General features: G+C 33.9%; 1 protein-coding gene across 4 annotated transcripts in view; it reads left to right on the top strand.

Annotated features, from left to right (window-relative positions):
• Window positions 1-26,806, top strand: part of CSMD3 (CUB and Sushi multiple domains 3) — a 1,311,921-nt gene that overhangs the window by 123,467 nt on the left and 1,161,648 nt on the right. For all 4 annotated transcript variants that reach the window (XM_081504393.1, XM_081504396.1, XM_081504395.1 and 1 more), the window contains exon 2: window positions 2,320-2,542. In XM_081504393.1, coding sequence (XP_081360519.1) covers window positions 2,320-2,542 — 223 coding nt within the window. The remainder of the gene's footprint in view (window positions 1-2,319; window positions 2,543-26,806) is intronic.

Below are 26,806 nucleotides of genomic sequence, written 5' to 3'. Positions count from 1 at the left end.
AAAGCATATTGCTATTTAGTGGAGAAGTGACTCCCCTAGCAAAAGCAAGGTGGTCATGTGGAATGAATGGACAACAACCCAAATTAGCCTCCATGTGCCATAATATACAACTCTGGCTTCCCGTCTTTGATGAATGGTTCCTTATACTTTGAAAAAATAGTTGTACCTTTATTATATGTACTCATTCCTTCTCAGAGAGAGGCATCCCTAATGTCCCGCATCTCTACATCCAGTTCCAAATACAGATACTTGTGTAGTATGGCATTCTCTCACCCCAAATTAGCTGGACATCTCTCACTTGCAGCTTCATGGTACCTAAACTTCACATAGAATGCATAGATGTGGAAATGAAATCTGGGAATTCTTATGAGAAATGATGAGAAATTCTCATCAGAATTTTTGAAACTGAGGCAGGAAAGAAAGGGCCATGACCAAGGACAGTCTCCTCATGTAAAGGAAGGAGGGAAATATACCTCTTTGTTTTGCACTTAATGAATCCATAACACGTGGAGGAATGGCATCTAAAACAGAAACTTCTTAACATATGAACAAGAAACTCTAACCATAAAAATGGAGGAGCACGTGCAGATAAAAATGCACAAGCAGCTGATGACCCTATAGGATCTTCCACTTGTGGCACTTGGAGGGGAAGATTTAAGGGAAAATGACTCTTAGATTACATGTACAGTGGTTACAGGAGACAAATGTACAAGACCACAAGCCAATGCAACCTTGTGCGATCCAGGCAACATCTCAACCATCCCCTCATTGAGTATTTCACCCCTAATCAAAAAGACCCTCCATCCCTTCAAAGGGTTAAAATTAAGATTAAAAAGGGGAATCAAGAATCCTGTAGTGCACTCCTCTGTGGCAAGGATGCCTGTACTCTTCCTCTTGTAGTGTGTAACTTTTGCTTTAACCTTAATAAACCACTTATTTGTTTTCTTTGCTCCTCAGCCACAATGTGGGGTGTGTGTGTTTGTGTGTATGTTTGTTTATTTTTTCCTTGGTGTTTTGTGTTCCTTGTCTAAATTCTTTTGGACAAGTTAAACAAGAAACTGGACCTTTGATAAGATTTTCCAGTATCAAAACCATGGCTGCCTGGCTCTAGATCCAAGCTTCAATTTCATGTAGACTAGGGGCTTCCCTGATAACTCAGCTTGTAAAGAATCTGCCTGTAATTCAGGAAAACTCAGTTGGGAAGATTCCCTTGAGAAGGGATAGGTTACCCACCCCAGTATTCTTAGGATTCCCTGGTAGCTCAGAGGTAAAGAATCCACTGCAATGCGGGAGACCTGGGTTCGATCCCTGGGTTGGGAAGATCCCCTGGAGGAGGGCATGGCAACCCACTCCAGTATTCTTGCCTGGAGAATCCCCATGGACAGAGGAGCCTGGCAGGCTACAGACCACGGGGTGTCAAAGAGTCAGACACTACTGAGCAACTCTCCACAGACTAGTCTAGATAAATGCTGGGGACCATATTTTCTGATAAATCTTTGATTCTTTCATTACCCAATATGACTACAGAATATCATATATTTATAAAAAATTCTTTAAGAAGCATGCTATTTTTTCTAGGTATTTTCAACATTTAAGCTCTCAATAATTTAAGTCTCCCATAGAACTAGTAAGGAAGTTCTTACGATGGCAGCAGTAAGTTGTTCAGGATTCAATTTTTCTCACCAACCTTAGGTGTCACTCCAATGTGGTTAGTTTAGGATTGTGCTCTTGTCAAAAGATCAATTACATAGTTTTTTGTTGTTGTTGTTGTTCTGTTTTTGTTGTGTGTTTTTTTTTAGGTCTAAGCCATTTCTCCCTCTGCTAGAATCAGAATGGGACAGATTTTTCTAAGGTGCATTCTTTGCATGCTGGAGATTTGCATATACAAAAATGTTAGCATGATTTACTGAAACATACTGCAGTTAATATTTCAAGACCCAAAATGCATACTAACATCATTAAATTTAAATGGTAGTTTATGAGTGTCCACAATTTTATTGGAACTACTTCTAGGATTGTGCTTGCATGTTGGATCATGTAATGGATAATGAATCAGTAGTATGGAGGATTTTATTTCATCAACTGGTTTGTAACTAAGCACAAGTTGTATGATAAATAACATGTCTTTTAGTATTTTGCTATTGGTGCTTTACTATTTAAAAAATAGATAATTTACCTAATCCTTAAATTGTTATTTACAAAATTATTGTAGCATGGGTCTTAGAAAAATAAAAGGCTTTTTTCAGAATAATATCTCTTCTAGATTGTTATTGTTTTTATTAATAATATTAATGTATATTTATTTGTCTTTTATTACAGGATTTATTTATACATGTGGTGGAACTTTAAAAGGACTGAATGGCACTATAGAAAGCCCTGGTTTTCCATATGGATATCCAAATGGTGCAAACTGTACGTGGGTAATAATAGCAGAAGAACGAAATAGAATACAAATTGTTTTTCAGTCATTTGCTCTAGAAGAAGAATATGACTACTTATCCTTATATGATGGACATCCTCATCCTACAAACTTTAGGACAAGGTTAGTGTATTTTGAATGGAAAAATGGACAGAAATATTTAATGGGTAAAAGAAGTTTATTTTACAAAAGATGCTTAACATTTGTGGTGAAATTCAATTATTACTCCTTTGGAAATATATCATCCTATGAACAAATTAGCTCCATAATCTGACTTCAGAACACTAGTAAATTATCTCTTCAAAAAGTGAATTTAAATTGAATTCTATCTCTTTAGAGTGGTTACAAATACTTTGATTTTTAAAATTCTTGCCTCATGGCTTCATTTATGAGCATGACTTTTAGTAAAGTGAAAGCATGTAATACATCTTTCAGTGGTATGTGACCAATTTTAATATACAATAATATGCAAAATATTCAAAATCAATGTTTATATGATAACAGAATACACTAATTTTAGATAATGTGTATAGTTTATAAACTCTAAATATCTGAAAAGTAGACCCTCTTATATCAGCAACTGGGACATTCATGATTCTGTCCACACAAACCGAATTATTTATTATTAAGTTAGTTAATAAAACAGATATGAAAACTAACTGGTACCCTGACTATTTGTAAGTGTTTCTTCAGTATTTCATTTTAGGATATCTAGACATAATTTATGCTGTATTGTCAAGAACTCTTTTTAAACATAAACCAATTCTAATTCAAACTAACAAATTTAAAATGTCAGATACTACATGTTTCATGTAGTCCTATATTTTTACCAAAGTGTGCGTATTTTCCTTAACTATAGTGTACTGTTTTTATTGTAATTCAAAATATTCTAAGCAGATAATTTATAAGAATTAGAAACCCTTACATACTTGAGTATGCTTGAGTTATGATTCTATGATTCTCTTACTTTTTCTAATAGTTGATACTGTGTATTTGCCTTCCTGATCTACAGGAATAAGATTATCAACACTAAGTTTTTATACATTCATCAGTCTCCCATATTTTGCATTGATTTTTCACATCTTAAATAAAAATTTGATATATATTATCTTCACTTTTACTAAGAAAACACATAATATATAGGGAAGATATTGGACCAGGAGATAAGGCTTGTATATTAGTGCTAGCATTGTTGTTCACTGGCTGTTTGAGCAATCCACAACAGCTATTCTTGTTTAAAATGGAAGGAGGTACTAAAAAAGAAAATCTGTCCATCTCATTATATTCTTCTGAATATCTCATGAGATAATGCATATGAAACTGCTTCATAAATATATAATCCTTTTAGTACACATTTCAACTGTTTGCAGTCAGAATGACAGTTAAAAATGTCTGGGGTGTTTCCAAACACATTTGTACAAAGAAAATGTCGCTAGATTGATTACAGATTAGATTCTATTTTTCTTTCTTCCTTTTCTTTTTTTGCTTTACATTTATTTACTGAAGATTTCTAACTTAATTTCTTACTTCCTTTCATGCTGTTAAATTCTAAATATCTACTTATTTCAAAGATATACAGTATGGCAGACACATCAACAGTGCTATTTCATCATCTTTGCCAATATCATTAAAAGTTCCATATCTTTTGTTAATTATGCAGTCAAGATAGTGTGTGTGTGCTTGCCTGCACTAGTGGCAGTGTGTGGGTGTTTGCTTTCACCTGTACACATCTAGTGAGGCCATGAAAGAAAATGGAAGATACTTCTCAGACTATCAAGTCGGCTAAATTAATGTATATAAAGCTAGAAGCACAAAGGTTTTGTGGATTTCCTTTACATTAGCAATGTATGCTATTATCATTGTGTAAATATGGAAAAAATAAAATTCTCCAAATGTTATCTAATAGTTTTAATCACTTCACTGATAATATTGTTTGTACAAGGATCTATCCTCTCTAGATACACTCAAAAATGAGAAAACACATTTTTATTTTATCCCCATCCTTCTTGTTTTTAAGCAACTGTCACCTCTGCGAAGTTAAAAGATGGTAAGATGGGGAAAATAAATTTACTGTTCTCATTCTTTCTTTCCTAATCTGCAAATGGGGAATAATATTAAATTTATAGAGCTTTTATGAGGAATACAATGTAATGAAGGTTAAATAAAACAAATCTTAAGCATTTATTAAGTGATTCCCCTGTACCTGACACTATACCTTATAATTGTTACATTTAATTTCTCCCCTGTTTAAATAATGTGAAAAGACTCCTATTAATATCATCATTTTACAGTTTGGAAATTGGACTTATATTACTTGTCCAAGGTTAACACTGTTAAAAGTAACCAGAGGCAGGATCATCACTGCAATCCAGATTTGTCTGAGTTCTGAGGTTAAGCTTGTAAATAAATTAATTAATTATAAAAGAAAGTATATATAAGTATGTAGTGTGTGTGTGTATATGTGTATATATACATACATACATATATATATCTCCATGGTTTGTTTATTGATTAAAGCCTATTTTTTCTTAGCAATATTAGGTAAAATTTAATGAATGAGATAAATAAAAACACAATAAAAAACAACTGAATAGTAGAACATATAAAGATATAAACAGATAAATTATAAGTTTATTCTTGGTATTAGTTTATGAACTCAATTCTAGTACATTCTCTATAGCATTTTGGTTATTGTCAGTATATAATATATCTGTAGGTCTTTATGCTTAAAGAAATACTGTTGCTAATATTAGAGAACTGATTTTAATTAGCAAGACTTGGGGGGGAAAATCCAGTATGTATCCTACAGTTCCTTCAAGACTGTGTTTGTACACAGCCTGCTGTTTGCTTAGAAGCCTAATCTGCTCCTGGCAGTCTGATTCATTTTTGTGTCTGTCTCTTTGACTCACTGTTTTCTTGCTTTTTCTTTCTCTCACATCCTCACTTAATACATGTCCTTATGGTATGCCTGCTGCTTCCTATCTTTCAAAAATTGATACTCATATATTGTTACTTTCCATGCACTCCAATAGACTTTTGATAAACAGCTTTCTATACTTGCCTTGTAAGAACACAGAAAAGATGATTTGTAGGTCTTATCATTCTTGCTTGTATAAGAAATATATTGTTTTGTAATCACAATTTCATTTTTTAAAACTATTTTCTAAACTCCAACTATTGATGATTCTGCTTGTTTTCATCTCACTGTTTTAAAATTTATTAAATAAAAATTGATATTGCTGGCTGAATTTGATACTTAAATAGCAATGTACCATTGGAAAATTCCTTTGTAATTATATCTTTAGCTTAAAACAAATTTGGTCTAGATGTGAAAAGAACAATTGTAAGCTTTGTTTACTTTTTATTTTAATACTGTATTTTCTCAATAAGAAAATTATGTGCTGTTGCTTAGTCACTCAGTCATGTCCGACTCTTTGTGACCCCATGGACTGTGGCCCACCAGGCTCCTCTGTCTATGTGGGTTCTCCAGGCAAGAATACTGGAGTGGTATCTCACTGTAGTTTTGATTTACATTTCTCTAATAATGAGTGACATTGAGCATCTTTTCATGTGCTTGTTAGCCATATGTATGTCTTCTTTGGAGAAATGTCTCTTTAGGTCTTTTGCCTACTTTTTGATTGGGTTGTTTGCTTTTCTGGTATTGAGCTGTATGAGTTGCTTGTATATTTTGGAAATTAATTCTTTGTCAGTTGTTTCCTTTGCTATTATTTTCTCCCATTCTGAGGGTTGTCTTTTCACCTTGTTTGTAGTTTCCTTTGCTGTGCAAAAGTTTTTGACTTTACCTAGGTCCCACTTGTTTATTTTTGTTTTTATTTCGATTACTCTAGGAGGTGGGTCATAGAAGATCTTGTTTTGATCTACGTCGTCAAGTGTTCTGCCTTTGTTTTCTGCTAACAGTTTAACAGTTTCTGGTTTTACATTTAGGTCTTTAATCCATTTTGAATCTACCTTCATGTATGGCATTAGGTAGTGTTTTAATTTAATTCTTTTGCATGTAGATGTCCAGTTTTCTCAGCACCGCTTACTGAAGAGGCTATCTTTGCCCTATTGTATATTCTTGTCTCCTTTGTCAAAAATAAGGTACCCATAGGTGTGTAGGTTTATCTCAGGGTTCTCTATCTTGTTCCATTGGTCTATATTTCTGTTTTTGTGCCAGTACCATACTGTCTTGATGACTGTAGCTTTGTAATATAGCCTGAAGTTAGGAAGGTTGATTCCTCCAACTCCATTCTTCTTTCTCGAGACTGTTTTGGCTATTCAGGGTCTTTTGTGTTTCCATATGAACTGTGAATGTTTTTGTTCTAGTTCTGTGAAAAATGTCATTGGTTATTTGATAGGGATTGCATTGAATCTGTAGATTGCATTTGGTATTATAGTCATTTTCACAATATTGATTCTTCCTACACAGGAACATGGAATATCTCTCCATCTGTTTATGTAGTCTTTGATTTCTTTTATCAGTGTCTTATAGTTTTCTGTGTAGCGGTCAGTGGGAACTTGCAGTAAGATTAGGGAACTAAAATAGGGGCTCTATGACAGGCTGAAGGGTGGGATGGGGAGAGAGATGGGTAGGAGGTCCAGGAGGGAGGGGATGTGGGTGTCCTTATGGCTGATTCTTATTGATGTATGACAGAAAACCACAAAATTCTGTAAAGCAATTATCCTTCAATTAAAATATTTAAAAAATCAATTAAAAAAAAAAAGAATACTGGAGTGGGTGGCCATGCCCTCCTCCAGGGGAATCTTCCCAACCCAGGGATCAAACCCAGGTCTTCCACATTGCAGGTGGATTCTTTACCATCTGAGCCACCAGGGAAGCCCAAGAAAGTTATAGCAAGAGGTAAAAAGAAAAAGAAAAACACTCAATCTCATGAAACAGAGACAGATATATTCATATATACAGGACCATACTATATATATTATGTTCACATTTAATCTCCTTGCAATAATATATACATAAATTCACATGTGACTAGAATTTTTGTAAGCATCAAGTTTAGTGGCTGTTTGTCTTCCTATAAGCATGATTATTTAATATTCTAGTATAAAAAATTTTGGCTTTTTTGCCCTTCATAATTAATTCAGATATCAGCATTAGCATTAATTCAGACAACAGCTTCACATCATGACACCTAGATGAAAAGAATTCTGGAAAAAGAACATTTCATTCTAACCTCAATCATGAAAAGTGGCAAAGAGAAAGCTGAGAATCAGTCACATGACAGAACATGTCATAGCATCAAAGTATTTCATTCACATATTTTCCTATTAATTTCAGTTTTAAGAATGCTTATTTTTCTAAACAAATTATTTGTTTGTAATTGAAAGAATAGATATGTAATTTAAGAAGAAAAAGTTTATGTTGTGGCCACTACTATACACCATGACCATCACATGAGGATAACTATCTCCAGTTTTTTTAATGACAACTTCAGAAATTATTTATACTTCAGATATTTATTTATAAATTTATTTTAAAATTTTCATGGAAGATCTGTTTTTATTCTTTCACTGTGAGTTTATGTATGTCCTTAAAACTAAATGAGAAAAACTGAAAGCATATTATAATGTAAATAGAAACAAAAGTAGTAATGTGTTGATATAAATTCAATGAGTATCGTACAGAATCTAAATGATAAAAAATTGTATTCTAGTGCTGAAGGGCATAAAGTTGGAAAACAAAGATCCACATTATATTCATTGTTAAAATGACTAAATTTTATAAAGCTCTCATTCTTTGGAATCAAACTACAGTATTATCAAAAACTCCTAAAGTATTTTGGGTTACTTGAAAAAACGATACAGTATTTTGTCAAACTATCACATAGAAATTACAAGGAAAATATTTAAGTATAAGAAAAAAGTTTAAGTTGCAAAATTAGAATGCACAATAAAAAGTAATAATTAGAATGTGGTATTGGCTGATATAAGAGTAGAAGATATCTGGAACAAATTCTTTTTTTTTTAATTTTTAAAAATTTTTAAAATTAGTTTATTTATCTATTTTTTAATTTTACAATATTGTATTTGTTTTGCCATACATTGACATGAATCCACATGAATCCACCATAGGTGTACATATTTTCCCCTTCCAGAAAACCCCTCTCACCTCCTTCCCCATCCCATCCCTCCGGGTCATCCTGGTGCACCAGCCCCGAGTGCCCTAACTCTATATGAATTCAGAGAAATAGGAGAAGATTATATCACACAAGATACTAATCTAAATATGAGAAATATTTCCTATCATTATCATACATGACAAAAAATGTAAAGAAAGAGATAAGATATGGCTCCATGAATAAAACATTTTCTGTGATCAAAATATACTCCAAATGAAATAAATATTTAAAGAATTATCAGAGGAAATAAAAATTTGACATATATATATATACACACTCACACATATATATACAAATACATATGAGACACAACAGTTTGATGTGCTTAATAGAAAAAATTTTTAGAAATTAATATGAAATTTATAATATGTATAGAAATATACAAAATATGAACAGTGAGTTCATAAAGAAAAAATGCTAAAAAGCTAATATACAGTAAAAATCTAGAAGAATAAATATTTCTAGTGATTTCAAAAGATAAATGAAAGAAACTATGTAATAATTTTCAAACAGAATATTGTCTAAGACCTGAAAAACCGCAAACACTCTCAGTGAAGATATCCTGGTATTTTCCTGCCAGTAGTATGATATCTGAAAGATAACTAATTATCAAAAGTATTTACCCTTAAACTTTATAAATATTTGTCTCTCAAGTTATATACAGATTTTCTTTGCTGTTTTGTTTAAAGTAGCAAAATCATGAATGTTAATTAATAAGCAAAGGAGTAAATGTAGCTATTAAATAACAAGTCTTATAAGAATAATATATGGATGGGGAGCTTCCAGATGGCACCAGTGGTAAAGAATTCACCTGCCTTTGCAGGAGACATAAGAGACAAGGATTTGATCCCCAGGACAGGAGGAGGACAGGGCAACCCGCTCCTGTGTTCTTGCCTGGAGAATCCCATGGACAGAGGAGACTGGCGGGCTATAGTCCATAGGGTCACAAAGAGTCAGACATGACTGAAGTGACTTAGCAAACACAAAGGTTCATGACATATTACCAGCTAGAGTAAAAAATAGATTTCAAAACAGTATATATAATAATGCAATGAGATAGCTTGTACATGTTGTATCTGTGTGTCTTTGTGTATTTGTGAACTGGAGGATTTATTACAAAATGGTAACTGTGGTCATCTCATGGTAATGGGGTTAAGAGGATTTTTTTCTTTTTATGCTAGCCGTTGATTTCTAAGACTTTTTACTTTTAATATCTAGTGACATTAGAAAAAACATATTCTGGTTTCTTTATATCTCATCTGAGTTTCAAGAATATTTCCCACTGTATATCACTTAATGATTTAGTTTGAATTTTAAACTGGAAGAGATGAATAGCAATATAAAAATGAACCTTGACTAATTTCATGCTCAGTAAGTTAGACTTTCAAATGAATCAGAACCATAAAATGAAACTTCATATTTGAACTTTTCAAATTTACAGTCTGTTATCATACTAAAATAATAATGGAAAAGCAATTGTGAAGAAAAAAGTACTTTTTAAAGTTAAAAATTAGACAGTAAATAATTGTGTGTATATCAAAATTAATCGCTTTCTAAACAATTCTTTTATTGTCCAGATAAATAGCCCTATATCAAGAGAAGCAGACTGGAAATGTACATATATATAGCACATATATATATATGTACATCTTGTTCTTGATGTTGACTAAAGGAGAAAACATTGAATATTTTGAATTGTTTAAATTAATAAATGCTATTAAAGGTCAGACTTTAAAATTGAGGCACACATTTTCTACAGCTCAATATTCAGATCTTCAGTGGTAAAATTAAGTAAAATTTGACAAAATATACTCATTAACACACGCTCTTATGAATAGTGGGTATAAACATTTTCATAACCCCAGAAAATTCTATAGTTTTCCTTTCCAGTCAATGTCTATCTTCACAAGCAACTACTCTAATTTGTTTCATCAAGAATTACTTTTGCCCTTTCTAAATAGTCATATAAATTAAATGTTACAATATGTATTGCTTTCTTTTTTGATCTTTTTCACTCAGTATAATGTTTTTGAGATTCATCCACACTGTTTGTGCCAACAGCTTGTCCCATTTTATTGTTGAGCAACATTTTATGAATTGTTCATTGTCTGTGTAAAGATACAATGAACCGTTCATGCATAAGTCTTTATATGGATACATTTTCATTTATCTTAGATAAATATCTAATAAGGAAATTGGTGAGTTACTGGGTTAATATATTTTTAACTTCATTTTAAACACTCGTAATCAGCTTTCCAAAGTCATTGACCTATATTTACTACACTATGAACATATGGAAGTTGTGATTGTTCCACATCTTCAACAACATTCAAAAACATTTAATTGTGTTTTTATTTTTCATCTCTGTTATAACTAATGAATCTTTTCTTATGTGTTTACTAATCATTTATTGATATATCTTATTAAAAGTTTCCTGTTTTTTAACTAGGTGCTTCATTTGTCTTTATAATTGTAATGTGTTTATTTATACAATCTTTATACCATTTTTTACAAATATATACATTACAAATGTTTTCTTTCAACCTATGATTGCTTTTTCATTTTCTTTCACTTTCTTTAGCTGAAATTTTAAATCTTGACAAAGTTCAATTTAAATAATCTTTATATGTTTTAGTGCTTTCTAAGTATTCTGACAAATATTTGCTTATCCAAAGATGGAAAGATATTCTTCTGCATTTTTTTCTGAAGCTTCAAAATTATAGACTTGGTATTGAGGTCAATGATCAATCTCAACCAAGTCAAAAGCATGGAGAAGTCTAGGTTCATTTCTATTCTGTGTGGGTATTATACTAAACAAGAATGAACATGGCTTATGTTTCAAAGGACCTTTGAAATGACAACCAAATAAATCATGTGTTCCATCCGGCTGCTTCTGAGTACAGTTAAGATTAAGCATATTTTAAGTAGTTTTTAAAACATGACTGCTTGATTAAATTGATTTTGCTAGAGAAATTCCTGTCACATTTTTCTCCCTATCGCTATGATAAAATTATCCTTTACCTCTTTACTTTTTTACTACTTAGTGTGATTATCTATAATAAATTTATCCTTTTGTACATAGATGCAAAATACACTTCATTCTTGTTGCTAAATTCTCTGAACTTCATTTATCTCCTTATTGTTATTGAATATCAAAGATTCTCCCAGTGTTTTTTCTCAGTATACTGAGGGGTAGTTACAAAAGATGTAATACTTTGTCACTATTTATTGTTTATTTTACATATTTGCTGGGTTCCTGACATAACCATAGAATTCACAAGCCTAAAGGACATAATCAAGGAATAGTAATTAGAATGAACAAACAAAAATCTGTAGCTAGAATTCCCACTTGTGTAATTGGTAGACCTCCTCCTTCCTAAAATGCTGTCAGTGTCCCCATAAATGTTCTTGAGCAGTCACTATAGTTCTCTTTTCTACAAGATTAATCTTGTCTCTTCTCTTTTTCTTCTCTTCTTTGCTTCCTGAATTTCTCATATAACCTCTTAATATTCATGTTATTATCTCTTCATCCTAATTGCTGCTCCTCTCAGTGCAACACAGTGAACTGTCTCCTTTCTTGTAGGTATACTGTTGAAGGAGAGAACTACTTTCCCACAAAAATTATCAGAAAGTGGCTAAATGACTTGCTAGACCATCAAAACAAATGGCTATAGAGTATACTCTATGGCAGTGCACTCCACTGATTTAACTGTACTCCTAAGTCCCTGTCTCCAGAAAGATTTGAATGAAAGTAGTACAACCCAATTCAATTCGTTGTCTCTGAAGATTTCCACCTTCATAGTTAGAACCAGTCCTTATATCCTGATTATCTCTCTTGTATAATACAATGTCTATGAAATGCAGATACTTTACTGCCTGACTTACTGGCATAGAGTATGGGTTTGTGTGTGTGTGTGTGTGAGTGTGGTAATTACATGTGTGATATTAACAATTGTATACTCAATAAACAAAGAGAAATAATTACATATTTTTCTCATTTATCTATTATACTAATGAGATCCAAATGACAACATTTATTTTGCTTAATGTTAATCCAGCTATGATCTTAGTAATTTTCTTGTATAGAAAATATAGATTACATAAAACACATAAATTGAGGATAGAAATGGGTTTTTCTACTAACGAGCTTGAAGAAGTTGTTATATTGTGGCTGGTATTCTCCTCCCCCACTTTTTAATTTACTTAAGATATATTGCATTGCCATAGGGCATACAAGTAATTTTTTAAAAAATGCCAATTAAAATTTTGATGCACCTTAGGCAGTTAATGACTCTTCTCCTTAGATATCATTCTTTACTTTGGAACATTCAAATTAATGATTGCAGAGATCTCAAGGACAGACAGGGTTTCTAGAACTTTTTGTCAACATAAAAGACTCTTTCAAATCTGAGTAAGGCAAGGATTCAAGAGTATACACAATCATTTATTGTTTATACTAGGCACATTGCCAAAAAGAATTGAGGTGGCTTTTATTAAAGAAACAGACTAAATTAAACCATTAAAACATAAAACAAAAGATGCCACCATCAAGTTTAACTATATTCATTGGATTATATTTATTCAATCTTTTATAGCAAATCTATGAAAGGTTGACTTCCATTATCCTGTTTTCAGTAAAACAGCACTGATATGTCATTAACTAACAGTATTTCTTATGCAAGTATTTCATTCTTCACAAACATTCATTTTTCATCTGTAAATGGCATATCAGAAGTCCTGTTTCTCTCACAGAGAGCAACTCAATGTTATAATAAGAAATTTTTTAATAACTAAAATTTTCATTTAGCAATACAAAATCTTGAGTAAAAATTTTAGATTAGGCATCCAGATTAACTCTTTTTGAATTATTTTAGATTTTTAAATATATGTATTCTAAAGGAATCTATGGGTATTACAAATTAACATTTTCTGAATATACAGGTTATATCAGGCTATTTATAGGCAACTGTTATAACATCATTTTAGATATTCTCCCTAGTATTTCTAGTATACAGATGAGGAAAAGTTAAGAAATACCAATAACATTAACAAGATCAAAAAATTAGGGTTCCAAGAGATTGAAGATTGAATATAAATATTTAAAGCACAGCTCACATACCCATGGCTGATTCATGTCAATGTATGGCAAAAACCACTACAATATTGTAAAGTAATTAGCCCCCAACTAAAATAAATAAATTTATTAAAAAAAAAAATAAAGCACAGCTCATTGGTTACATTTATTTTTATTTTTCAATTATACCATTTTTGAATGATAGATTAGAAGATTTACTTTAAATTAGACAACTATAGAGTCAGGTAAGTTTACTAACCATTTATTTTATTATTTTTTAATTAAATCTAAATTAAAAGGTCAAGAGGATTAAAGGGTATAAGGAAAGGACCCATTTTTGTATCAGGATCCACTTTTAAAAAAATTATCCTTTTGCTATTATGATATAACATACATCCAAAGCATATTTGCATCATTAAATGATTTTATCAAAGACAATTAATCTCATAGATGTTTAAATATGATGCTCTTAATATATCTAGAAGACATTGAGCCTTCATAGAAAAATGATTAATCAAATAAAAAATGTATATAATTAAGTGCATGGTCATCACTTTTTAGAAGACATTTTTATTCTATCTATAAACAGTACTTTTTAAAAAAATCACTACTTAACTATATATAAATTCAAAAGTGGTATTTAACAAATCTTTAACTTACATTGATTTTATAAATATTACAATAGTAATTTGGGCCAAAGTTTGGAAAGAAAAAGAAACTTGATTTAGAGGATTCAAGATACATAATTATTTTCTAAATAATCTTCCTCACTAAATGCAGATTTAAAGACACTAATATTAGAAAACATCAGTGATCATAAATTTGTACAAATGCATATACGAAATGTAAGGACTTTACAAAAATTAATGGCAAGATCTGATAATAAAATCTTATCTTCAACTTCCATATATTAAAAATTAATAGTGTACATATATTTCTTTAAAAATTTGCTTCTTTGAGGTATTTACAGTTCAAAAATAAAATTTCAGGATCTTGCCATGTATGTTACACTTCTCTTGGTGGATAGAAGGGCTAAATTATGCATAGAATATGAAACCTTGCCATGAAAGCTACCAATATATTTGTGATATGTTTTCTTCACCTACATGAACCAATCAGAGCAACCTCATTTCATTCATTTTTAAATAATAATTTATAATTACAAAAATCAAATAATTGGGGGTGAGATGTGATCATTGGAAAATCCTCAACTGAAAAGAAAATTAATATTAATCAACCCATTGCCACACCATATCTATTGTTATACTGGTACTGTTTGATGTGTAAATTCATATTTCCACATGAATTTTCTATATTCATTGTATGCTTTTAAAAAATATATTTACATATATAAATATATAACTCTAAAACATATGGATTATGAAGCATTATATTAGCATGAACACCAATAAGCCTACAACTTAACAAAGACTGTCAAAATATTTCTTTATTTCTTATCCATCCCTGGCCTTAGTCTGATTTCTCACCAGGAACAAGCATTTCCATATTATGGCCATTATTTTCTCAAATTTTTCCAGAAAAATAATTTAACTATGCATGAATGTATCCCTAAACAGCATAAAGTTTAGTTTTGCTTATTTGAAAGTTGTAAAATATATGTCATACTGTTATAGTTTTCTGAGACTTGTTTTTTGACTCCACATAATGTTTCTAATGGAGAAGGCAATGGCACCCCACTCCAGTACTCTTGCCTGGAAAATCCCATGGATGGAGGAGCCTGGTAGGCTGCAGTCCATGGGGTCTCAAAGAGTCAGACATGACTGACCGGCTTCACTTTCACTTTTCACTTTCATGCATTGGAGAAGGAAATGGCAACCCACTCCAGTGTTCTTGCCTGGAGAATCTCAGGGACGGCAGAGCCTGGTGGGCTGCCGTCTATGGGGTTGCACAGAGTTGGACACGACTGAAGCGACTTAGCACCAGCACCAATGTTTCTAAGAGTCACCCATGTTTTGGTCCCTTGCTTCAGTTTATCCATATTCACTCATCTTTATTCAATCTTATGCATATATTACACTTCACTTAGGAATATAGTGCATCATATTGGTTTATTTTCTAAAAGATAGTTTATACTGCCTTCAGTTTTGCTGTTACAAATAATACAACTATGATAAACTTGTATATATTTTCAAGTACAGAGTGTGAGAGATCCTCTCAGATCCCAGAGAAGAATGGCTAGTTCAGTGTATACAGAAGGCACAATTGTTTAAATTTACTCACATTCCCATAATGCAAATTGTTTTCCCAAGTGTTCATGCTACTCTACAATATCACTGATAATGTATAATGATAAATTATAACTGACAATGTCTTCATATTGGACATAGTCAACATGATATTTTTCAGGGAGCTTAATTTTTGATAATTTATTGGGTATAAAATGTTGTCTCATGGTTTGAATTGTGTTTTTCTGATTGAAATAAACCTTTCTTTAGTTTTATGTGCCACTCCTCAGGGTATGGATTTAAGGTAGAAGGAAAAAGACATGAGTCAAGGAAAATTCTAGATTTTATTGTCATAAAAACCTGAAGAAAAAAACTAGTTATATTTTTCTGGATGAAGAAGATAGACAATGATCATGTTGGGGTGGAGGTGGAAATAGGACTTTGGTATGGTCATGTTAATTTCTAGGTCTATTAGACACACTACTTTTTCCCTTTCATTAGGCACACAAGTAGCAATGTCAAGTGAGTATTTAGATACACAATCACAGAGTTAATGGGAGAAGGAGGCAATGTGAAAGCAAAATGTTGGACAAGAATACATCGGGAAAGAGAGAGAAAATACCTGAGGACTGAGGTATGGCATTCCAGGTATAGAGAACATGTAAGTCAGGAAAAAGCAGCAGAGGAGGATTAAAAGACAGAGGCCAGGGAAGTTAGAGGAAAGCAAGTTAGCAGTATCTTGGGAGCAAAGAAAGTAGAAGGAGGCACAGTGAGCATCTATCTATGGCACATGCTGATGTCAAGCCTTCCTCAAGTTCAATGAGAGTCAGGAATTGCCCATTGGATTGAATGGGGTCATTTAAAATGTCAGTAAAATTTACTTTTTCCAGCAGCATTGAGGACAAAAGTCAGATTGAACTGGATTGGTTCAGGAGAGAATGGGAGGAAACAAAATGGAAACAATGATTATAGACCAATGTCTATACAATGAAATTTTAATGTAGAATTTACAAAAACAAGATATAGTCCAGAGAGAAATGTGGAAATAACAGAATTCATTTTAATTATACACACACACACACACACATACACACACACACACACACACATATATATATATATATACTTTTCAATCTGTATTTATTTTATGGGAGATAACCTTGTTTCAGGATAATAGAAGTAATTCCATAAAGAAGAAGTTTTAATGATGAAGAAGAAAGAAAAACAGTTGCTAGAATATGTTCATAAATGAGAGGATATAGTGTCCAGTGCACAGGTGAGAGAGCAGACTCAAGGAGGATAAGAAATTCATTCACAAGAACATACTTTCTTAAGCATTACACTACATAATCACACCTCATATGGATGTTCAGGAGTATGTCTTTTTTGTGGCCTGAAGAGCTTTCCGCTGGTTCAAGTCTGTGTTAGGGCTCAAAGTTGCTTTTAATCCTGGCTTGTGATAACTTGGCAATATAATTACCACAATAATTTAGTAAGACTGTGGTCTTTGAGTTTTATCTGTCACCAATTATATTCAAAGCTTTGACTTTTATTTTCTAAACATAATTCTAAATTAGGATTGATTTATTTTTCCTCATTGCCTTTTTTTGGTCTCTCTCTCAAATTCCTGGTGGCTATCATGAAACCAAATGAAACATCTGAATTCTGTGTAAAGATGGTACCCTTTATCTCACTATTATTTAAAAATTTTGAGGTCCTTGCTCTTTAATCCTTTTCAGTCTTTTTAATATTGATATTTGTATCCAGAAGAAGTTGGATGTTCCAGTTATAGGATGTTGTTATCTCTAAACTCTCTTTCCTTTGATCTCTGCTTGTAAACCAGCCAAATATAGCTCAAAGCCTTTTTTTCAATATATATGTATATTGTAGTATATTTGTAAAGGCAAATCTATTGTAATGTATTTCTAAAGGAAGGCAATTTTGCACATCACTTTCTGGCTTTTTAAGCCACTTTCTATAGAGTGAAAAGCTGAATAAGCTCATGATAAGCCCTCAAAGTCAAATACTTTACCAAAATCTGTGCCACAGCCTAAAATAGATGTTTATATTTCTAGCATGTGATGTCTATTTCCTCAAAACCTATTGCCGACTGCTAAGCAAATTGTACCTATTTTACATTTTATTGTGGCAGTGTAACACATAAATAGCTATTCCACAAATATTTTACAAATAAGCAGATGAGTATCCAAAAAAGGATAGAAAATTATTCTAGTTTTAACACAATGTTAGTTATAAAAATCACTATACGATAATCTAGTTTAAAAATAACAAGATGTCACCAGAAAGTCATATGAATTTTTTTCCAAATGATACAGTCTTTTCTATTTCAGATAGACTGCTGTTCTTCAGCCACTCAGTCATGTCCAGCTCTTTGTGATGCCGTGGACGCAGCATGCCAGGTTCCTCAGTCCTCCACCGTTCCTGGAGTTTGCTCAAATTCATGCCCATTGAGTGGGTGATGCTGTCTAACCATCTCATTATCTGCCTCCCCTTTCTCTTTTTGCCTTCAATCTTTTCCAGAATCAGGGTCTTTTCCTTTGAGTCAGCCCTTTGCATCAGGTAGCCAAAGTACTGGAGATTTAGCACCAGGCCTTCCAAGGAATATTCAGATTTGATTTCCTTTAGGATTGACTGGTTTGATCTTCTTGCAGTCCAAGGGACTCTGAAGGGTCTTCTCCAACACCACAATTAGAAAGATCAATTCTTCAGCACTCAGCCTTCTCTATGGTCCAACTCTCACATTTGTACCTGATTACCAGATAAAAGGGGCTTCCCTGGTGGCTCAGATAGTAAAGAATTCACCTGCAATGCAGGAAACCCGGGTTCAATCCCTGGGTTGGGAAGATCCCCTGAAGGAGGGCATGGCCGCCCACTCCAGTATTCTTGCCTGGAGAATACCATGGACAGAGGAGCCTGGACGACTACAGTCCATGGGGTCTCAAAGAGTCAGACACAACTGAGCAACTAACACACACACACATACCGGAAAAAAACATAGCTTTTACTACACGGATCTTTATCAGCAAAGTGATGCCTCTACTTTTTAATATGCTGTCTAGATTTCTCATAGATTTCCTTCCTAGGAGCAAGTGTCTTTTAATTTCATGGCTGCAGTCACTAGCCATAGTGATCTGGGAGCACAAGAAAAGAAAATCTGTCACCCCTTCCAGTTTTTCCCCTTCTATTTGCCATGAACTGATGGGATAAGATGCCATGAACTGATTTTTTAATGTTGAGTTTCAAGTCAGCTTTTTCACTCTCTTCTTTCACCCTCATCAAGAGGTTCTTTAGTTTGTCTTCATTTTCTGTCATTAGAGTGGTATCATCTGCCTATTTGAGGCTGTTGATATTTCTCCCAGCAATCTTGATTCCAGCTATTGATTCAGCCAGTCTGACATTTCATATGATGCAATCTGCATGTAATTTAAATATGCAGGGTAACAGTTTACAGCCTTGTTGGACCACTATCCCAGTTTGGAACCAGTCTGTTGTTCCATGTCTGGTTATGTTTCTTCTTGACCCACATACAGGTTTCTCAGGAGACAGGTAAGGTGGTCTGATACTCTCATCATTTCAAGAATTTTTTTTACAGTTTGTTGTGATCCACCCAGTCAAAGGCTTTAGAGTAGTCAATGAAACAGAAGTAGGTGTTTTTTCTGGAACTCCCTTGCTTCATCCATGATCCAACAAGTGTTGGCAATTTGATCTCTGGTTTCTCTGCCTCTTCGAAGTCCAGATTGTACTTTAGCAAGTTTTCCATTTACGTATTGCTAAAGCCTAGCTTGAAGGATTTTGAGCATATGAAATTAGCACAATTGCATGGTAGTCTGAACATTCTTTGGTATTGCCCTACTTTGGAATGGAATGATAACTGCCCTTTTCCAGTCCTGTGGCCACTGCTGAGTTTTCCAAATTTGCTGGCATATTGAGTGCAGCATTTTCACAGCATCATCTTTTAGGATTTGAAATAGCTCAGCTGGAATTCCATCACTTCCACTAGCTTTGTTCCTAATGATTCCTAAGGCCCACTTGACTTCACATTCCAGGATGTCTGGCTCTAGGTGAGTGACCACACCATCATGGTTATCCAAGTATTCTGCCACCTCTTCATAAACTCTTCTGCTTCTGTTAGGTCCTTATACTTTTTGTGCTTTATTGTGCCCATCTTTTCATGAAATGTTCCCTTGATATATCCAATTTTCTTGAAGAAATCTTGTCTTTCCCATTCTGTTATTTTCCTCTATTTCTTTGCATTGTTCATTTAAGAAGGCTTTCTTGTCTCTCCATGCTATTCTCTTGAACTCTGTGGTCAGTTGGGTATATCTTTCCCTTTCTCCCCTGCTTTTTGCTTCTATTCTTTCCTCAGCTATTTGTAAGATCTCCTCAGACAATTGTTTGCCTTCTTACATTTCTTTCTTTGGAGGATGGTTTTGGTCACCACCTCCTGTACAATGTTACAAACCTTGCTCCACAGTTCTTTAGGCAGTCTGTTTACCAGATCTAATCCCTTGAATTTACTCATCATCTCCACTGTATAATCATAAGGGATTTGATTTCGGTTATACCTGAATGGGTTAGTGGTTTTCCCTACTTTCTTATATTTAAGCCTGAATTTTGCAAGAAGGAGCTCATGATCTGAGTCACAGTTGGCTCCAAGTCTTATTTTTACTGGCTGTATAGAACTTCTTCGTTTTTGGCTACAAAAAATATACTCAATATAATTTCAATATTGACCATCTAGTGATATCCATGTGTAGTTATCTCTTGGGTTGCTGGCAAAGGGTGTTTGCTATGACCAGTGTGTTCTCTTGACAAAACTCTGTTAGCTTTGTCCTGCTTCATTTTGTATTCCAAGGCCAAACTTTCCTGTTATTCTAGGCATCTCTTGACTTCCGACTTTTGCATTTTAATCCCCTATGGTGAAAAGTGTATATTTTTTTGGTGTTAGTTCTAGAATCCGTTGCAGGTATTCATAGAAACATAAATTCACCCATTCCCATCCATTTTAGTTCATTGATTCCTAAGATGTCCAAGTTCAATCTTGTCATCTCCTGCTTGACCACACAACCAACTTACCTTCATTCATGGACCTAACATTCATGTACCTATGCAATATTGTTCTTTACAGCACTGGACTTTAATTCTACCACTAGACACATCCACAACTAAGCATCATTTCTACTTTGATCCAGGTGCTTCATTCTTTTTAATTTACTAGTAATTGCCCTCTACTCTTCCCTAGTAGCATATTGGATACTTTCTGACCTCAGGGCCTCATCTTCTAGTGCTCTATATTTGCCTTTTCATACTATCCATGGGGTTCTCAAGGCAAGAGTACTGGAGTGGGTTATCATTTCCTCTTCCATTGGACCATGTTTAGTCAGAACTCTTCACTATGACCCATCCATCTTGTGTGCCCCTGCACATTATGGCTCATAGGTTCATCGAGTTACACAAGTCTCTTCACCATGACAAGGCTGTGATCCATGAGGCAAACAGGTAGACTGACAGTATATCAATTACTTTGCACTCAATAAGGAAATAGTCGGGTAAAAAAAGTTCTTTTCTATCTGCCTTTTTTAGTTTGATATAAATAGTAACCTCTGAATATAACATTTTGATGTAGGCATTGTATGCAAATATCCCCCTTTTACTCTGTTTGCTCCAGAGCCCCTGCTATTTATTTTCCTCTCTATAACTTTCATCTATAACCAGACCTTGAATTCTATCTTATTATGAATTTTTCATGTCTGCTCTCTTCCTTGGATTTTACCTAACTGTAACCCAGTCTCTCTAGACTCTCCTCCATCAGAACCTCTACATGCTTAGTCCACACATCTACAGAAGTGCTAATAGAGACCAAGATTTCAGCTAACATCCTAAGATTTTCTTCCTCTATCCTGGGAAAATAAGAGAATGTTAAAATAGTAAGATATTTCATTTAGTTCAGTTTAGTTCAGTCACTCAGTTGTATCCGACTCTTTGTGACCCCATGAACTGCAGCAAGCCAGGCCTCCCTGTCCATCACAAATTCCCGGAGTTTACCCAAACTCATGTCTATTGAGTCGGTGATACCATCCAACCATCTCATCCTCTGTCATCCCCTTCTGCTTCTGCCCTCAATCTTTCCCAGCATCAGGGTCTCTTCAAATGAGTCAGCTCTTCCCAACAGGTGGCCAAAGTATTGGAGTTTCAGCTTCAACATCAGTCCTTTCAATGAACACTGAGGACTGATATCCTTTAGGATGGACTGGTTGGATATCTTTCCAGTCCAAGGGATACTCAAGAGTCTTCTCCAACACCACAGTTCAAAAGGATCAATTCTTCGGCACTCAGCTTTCTTTATAGTCCAACTCTCACATCTATACCTGACTACTGGAAAAACCATAGCCTTGACTAGGTGGACCTTTGTTGGCAAAGTAATGTCTCTGCTTTTTAACATGCTGTCAAGGTTGGTCATAACTTTCCTTCCAAGGAGTAAGCATGTTTTAATTTCATGGGTGAAATCACCATCTGCAGTGATTTTGGAGCCCCCCAAAATAAAGTCAGCCACTGTTTCCACTGTTTCCCCATCTATTTGCCATGAAGTGATGGGACCAGATGCCATGATCTTAGTTTTCTGAATGTTGAGCTTTAAACCAACTTTCTCACTCTCCTCTTTCACTTTCATCAAGAGGCTCTTTAGTTCTTCACTTTCTGCCATAAGGGTGGGGTCATCTGCATATCTGAAGTTATTGATATTTCTCCCAGCAATCTTGATTCCAGCTTGTGCTTCTTCCAGCCCAGCGTTTCTCATGACGTACTCTGCATATAAGTTAAATAAGCAGGGTGACAATATATAGCCTTGACGTACTCCTTTCCCTATTTGGAACCAGTCTGTTGTTCCATGTCCAGTTCTAATTGTTACTTCCTGACCAGCATACAGGTTTCTCAAGAGACAAGTCACGTGGTCTGGTATTCCCATCTCTTTCAGAATTTTCCACAGTTTATTGTGATCCACACAGGCAAAGGCTCTGGCATAGTCAATAAAGCAGAAATAGATGTTTTTCTGGAACTCTCTTGCTTTTTCGATGATCCAGCAGATGTTGGCAATTTGATTTTGAATCTACCAACTGTTTGCTTTGTCTGCATCTGATAGTGAACATTCATGTAACACTGATTGCTCTCACTTAATGTTCAATTTAATTTTTCTCATGAAAATCCTTTTTAGAATATAATGACACATTTATTCTCAAACTACACTATCATATTATCACTGAGAATATTTTATTTGAAAGTTGGGGAAGTTTTATTAGTTTTCTACTAATCTATTTTTACTCATATATTTTCAAGATATTAATTTATCTACTTGTAATATTTTAACTGTATTGTATGTAATTTTAAATTCTACTTTAGACTCTTCTTTGAAGGTTATTTTTGTGTTAACACTCTTTGACAGGAAGGTAGTTTTTGTTTTCAATATTAAATTTTTAATGTCTTTCTTTTCTTCATCTTCATATTATATTTAAATCATGGCAGTAGTAGTGTTAAACAAGTAGCAAGAACATGTATTTTGGTGTCACACATAACTTTCTTGAATTCTAATTCTTCCATCAAACAAATAGGATGGCAACCACTTAACCTCTCTAAACTTTATGAAAAATAGAATATAAAAAGGCTGTTTCAAAGTGTTTCATGGATTAAATTTGTAAAACTAACTCCATACCTGGCACGCACAAAAAGATTTTAATAAACATTTGTGATGGTAAATTAAAATACTGGCTTCTATAACTTTGTCTTTATATTCACATTATTATTCAGTACCTCATTTTCTCCTTCCCCAACTCTGTTAGAAGGATTATCCTTTATCAAGGTGAATGTCAATCACACTATAACTCATATTTCTTTCACAGTTAAGCTTCTTAAAATAACAGTCAATATGGGCTTTCTATATTTCCTCTTTTCCTATTTCTGCTAATAATCACTAAATTTGATTTGTCTCCTCACTGAAGTTACTCAGGACAAGGTAACATTCTAATTGCTAGATTCATGGATTAAGTTTAAGTATTCACATTATCTTTTAATGTCAGTATAATTTGGAAAAACTGTCAACTCATTAAAAAGTTAGCAAAACTAATTGAGAGTCCAAATAAACTATCAAAAAGAACATGGCTTTGGTTTCTGGCTTTTCCATTTACTGTGTAACTTTTAGCAAGTAGTTATTTCTCTCTGTAGGCCTTTGATTTCTCTATTTGCAAAATAGAATAAAAATTAAGTCATATATAGATTTATGGGTTATGAGGAACAACAGGATGATAAATGTTGAACATTTGATTCACAGTGGAAATTTAGTAATTAGTAGCATTTAATGTCAATGTGCCTTAGGAAGTATCACTACGAACAAAGCTAGTGGAGGTGAAGGAATTCCAGTTGAGCTATTTCAAATCCTAAAACATGATGCTGTGAAAGTGCTGCACTCAATATACCAGCAAATTTGTAATACTCAGCAGTGGCCACAGGACTGGAAAAGGTCAGTTTTCATTCCAATCCCAAAGAAAGGCAATGCCAAAGAATGCTCAAACTACCGCACAATTGCACTCATCTCACACGCTTGTAAAGTAATGCTCAAAATTCTCCAAGCCAGCCTTCAGCAATATGTGAATGGTGAACTTCCAGATGTTCAAGCTGGTTTTAGAAAAAGCAGAGGAACCAGAGATCAAATTGCCAACAACCGATGGATCATCGGAAAAGCAAGAGTGTTCCAGAAAAAACATCTATTTCAGCTTTATTGACTATGGCAAAGCCTTTGCCTGTGTGGATCACAATAAACTGTGGAAAATTCTGAAAGAGATGGGAACCTCAGACCACCTGACCTGCCTCTTGAGAAACCTGTATGCAGGTCAGGAAGTAACAGTTAGAACTGGATATGGAACAAAAAACTGGTTCCAAATAGGAAAAGGAGTACGTCTAGGCTGTATATTGTCACCATGCTTATTTAACTTATATGTAGAGTACATCATGAGAAACGCTGGGCTGGAAGAAGCACAAGCTGGAATCAAGATTGCCAGGAGAAATATCAATAACCTCAGATATGCAGATGACACCACCCTTATGGCAGAAAGTGAAGAAGAACTAAAGAGCCTCTTGATGAAAGTGAAAGAGGAGAGTGAAAAATTTGGCTTAAAGCTCAACATTCAGAAAACAAAGATCGTGGCATCTGGTCCCATCACTTCATGGCAAACAGATGCGGAAACAATGGAAACAGTGGCTGACTATTTTTGGAAGCTCCAAAATCACTGCCGATGGTGACTACATCCATGAAATTAAAACATGCTTACTCCTTGGAAGGAAAGTTATGACCAACCTTGACAGCATGTTAAAAAGCAGAGACATTACTTTGCCAACAAAGGTCCATCTAGTCAAGGCTATGTTTTTCCAGTAGTCATGTATGGATGTGGGCGTTGGACTATAAAGAAAGCTGAGTGCCAAAGAATTGATCCTTTTGAACTGTGGTGTTGGAGAAGAATCTTGAGAGTCCCTTGGACTGCAAGGAGATCCAACAAGCTCATCTTAAAGGAGATAAGTCCTGAGTGTTCATTGTAAGGACTGATGTTGAAGCTGATATTGGGAAAGATTGAAGGCAGGAGGAGAAGGGGACAACAGAGGATGAGATGGTTGGATGGCATCACCAACTCAGTTGACATGAGATTGGGTAAACTCCAGGAATTGGTTATGGAAAGAGAGGCCTGGCGTGCTGCGGTCCATAGGGTCGCAAAGAGTTGGACATGACTGAGCGACTGAACTGAACTGAACATTATTTCATTACTTAAAATACTTCTGCTGATTTGAAATGCAAGCAGCCAAATAAAATATTTTTTTGATATAAATATTTTAATTTTAGAGAGATGTTTAAGCTTTTGTTTCAAGATAATATGATTGTCCTTGTTAGCTAAAATTAAATTAAGCCACATATGTACATGTGGTAATATCACATTTGATTTAATACGTTTACAGCAATAATATGTATCCAATAGTTCAGGGAATATAATTAGTTTAGATGCAAAAAATTATTCAGAATTGTGTTAAGACTATATAAATATAAATTTAGTTGCAATTGAGATAGGATATTATATATGGAAATGTGTTTTTATCCAAGAAAAGTAATGTTAATACAGTGATCTAATTTTATGATCAACAAGGTAGTTAATCTTTTATTAACTGTAACAGAAAATAAAGTATTTATTTAATACCTTATGTTTTCCTCTTCAAATATCTTTTGTGTAAAAGACAAAATAATTTTCTACCTATGAATAGCTCCTTTTCCAAGTTGTTTTCTGTCAAACAGGATACAACTGGAAACACAAACAGAAGGAATTAAATATAAGAAGAGAGTTTTAAAAGGCCTACAGAGATGAAACCAGGCAATAAGAGAAGTAATTAAAAAACTATTCAGTTTATGAAAAAAAAAAAAAAACTATTCAGTTTATGAAGGAACTACAGCTCCAAAAAAACAAAACGCTGGGGAAGGTTGGGATATTCAGAATGCAGGACACACTGACTGTTGTGCAATGAAGAATGCTGGTCTATGGAAGGGGGTGGCACTTAGTGGACACTGGAGTAAAGGAGGTGGGCCACTCAGCAGATACGGATTCCACAGAGGAGGAACCATAAGACCACTACCAGGTCCACCAAGGAAGGATTGCTTTCAGTATCAAAGCTGGGACCATCAGAGAAATGCAACCAGTTCCATAGTTGCTGTCAGGAGCAAAAGAAGAGAAAGGGAGAAAGAAGGTCGCTTCTCCATTTCTTCTCTCACCAAAGGTTCCAAATATTCAGAACTAGTTAGGAAGGCACCTGTCACAGAAGTCTGAACAGAGTATGGAAGTATGGGGTTGGGGATGACGAACAACTGGCTCCTTCCAGTTATTTTTGCCTTCTTTTGTTTATTTTAGTTTTTTCCTTTTTATTTTCCCTTGTGGTGGTTCAT

This window comes from Giraffa tippelskirchi, chromosome 6 (assembly GCF_054371585.1).
Source record: "Giraffa tippelskirchi isolate mGirTip1 chromosome 6, T2T-mGirTip1v1.2.pri, whole genome shotgun sequence".
Classification (NCBI taxonomy): domain Eukaryota; kingdom Metazoa; phylum Chordata; class Mammalia; order Artiodactyla; family Giraffidae; genus Giraffa; species Giraffa tippelskirchi.
Note: the sequence above shows the minus strand (reverse complement) of the source record. Positions and strands in the feature narration are given on the sequence as shown.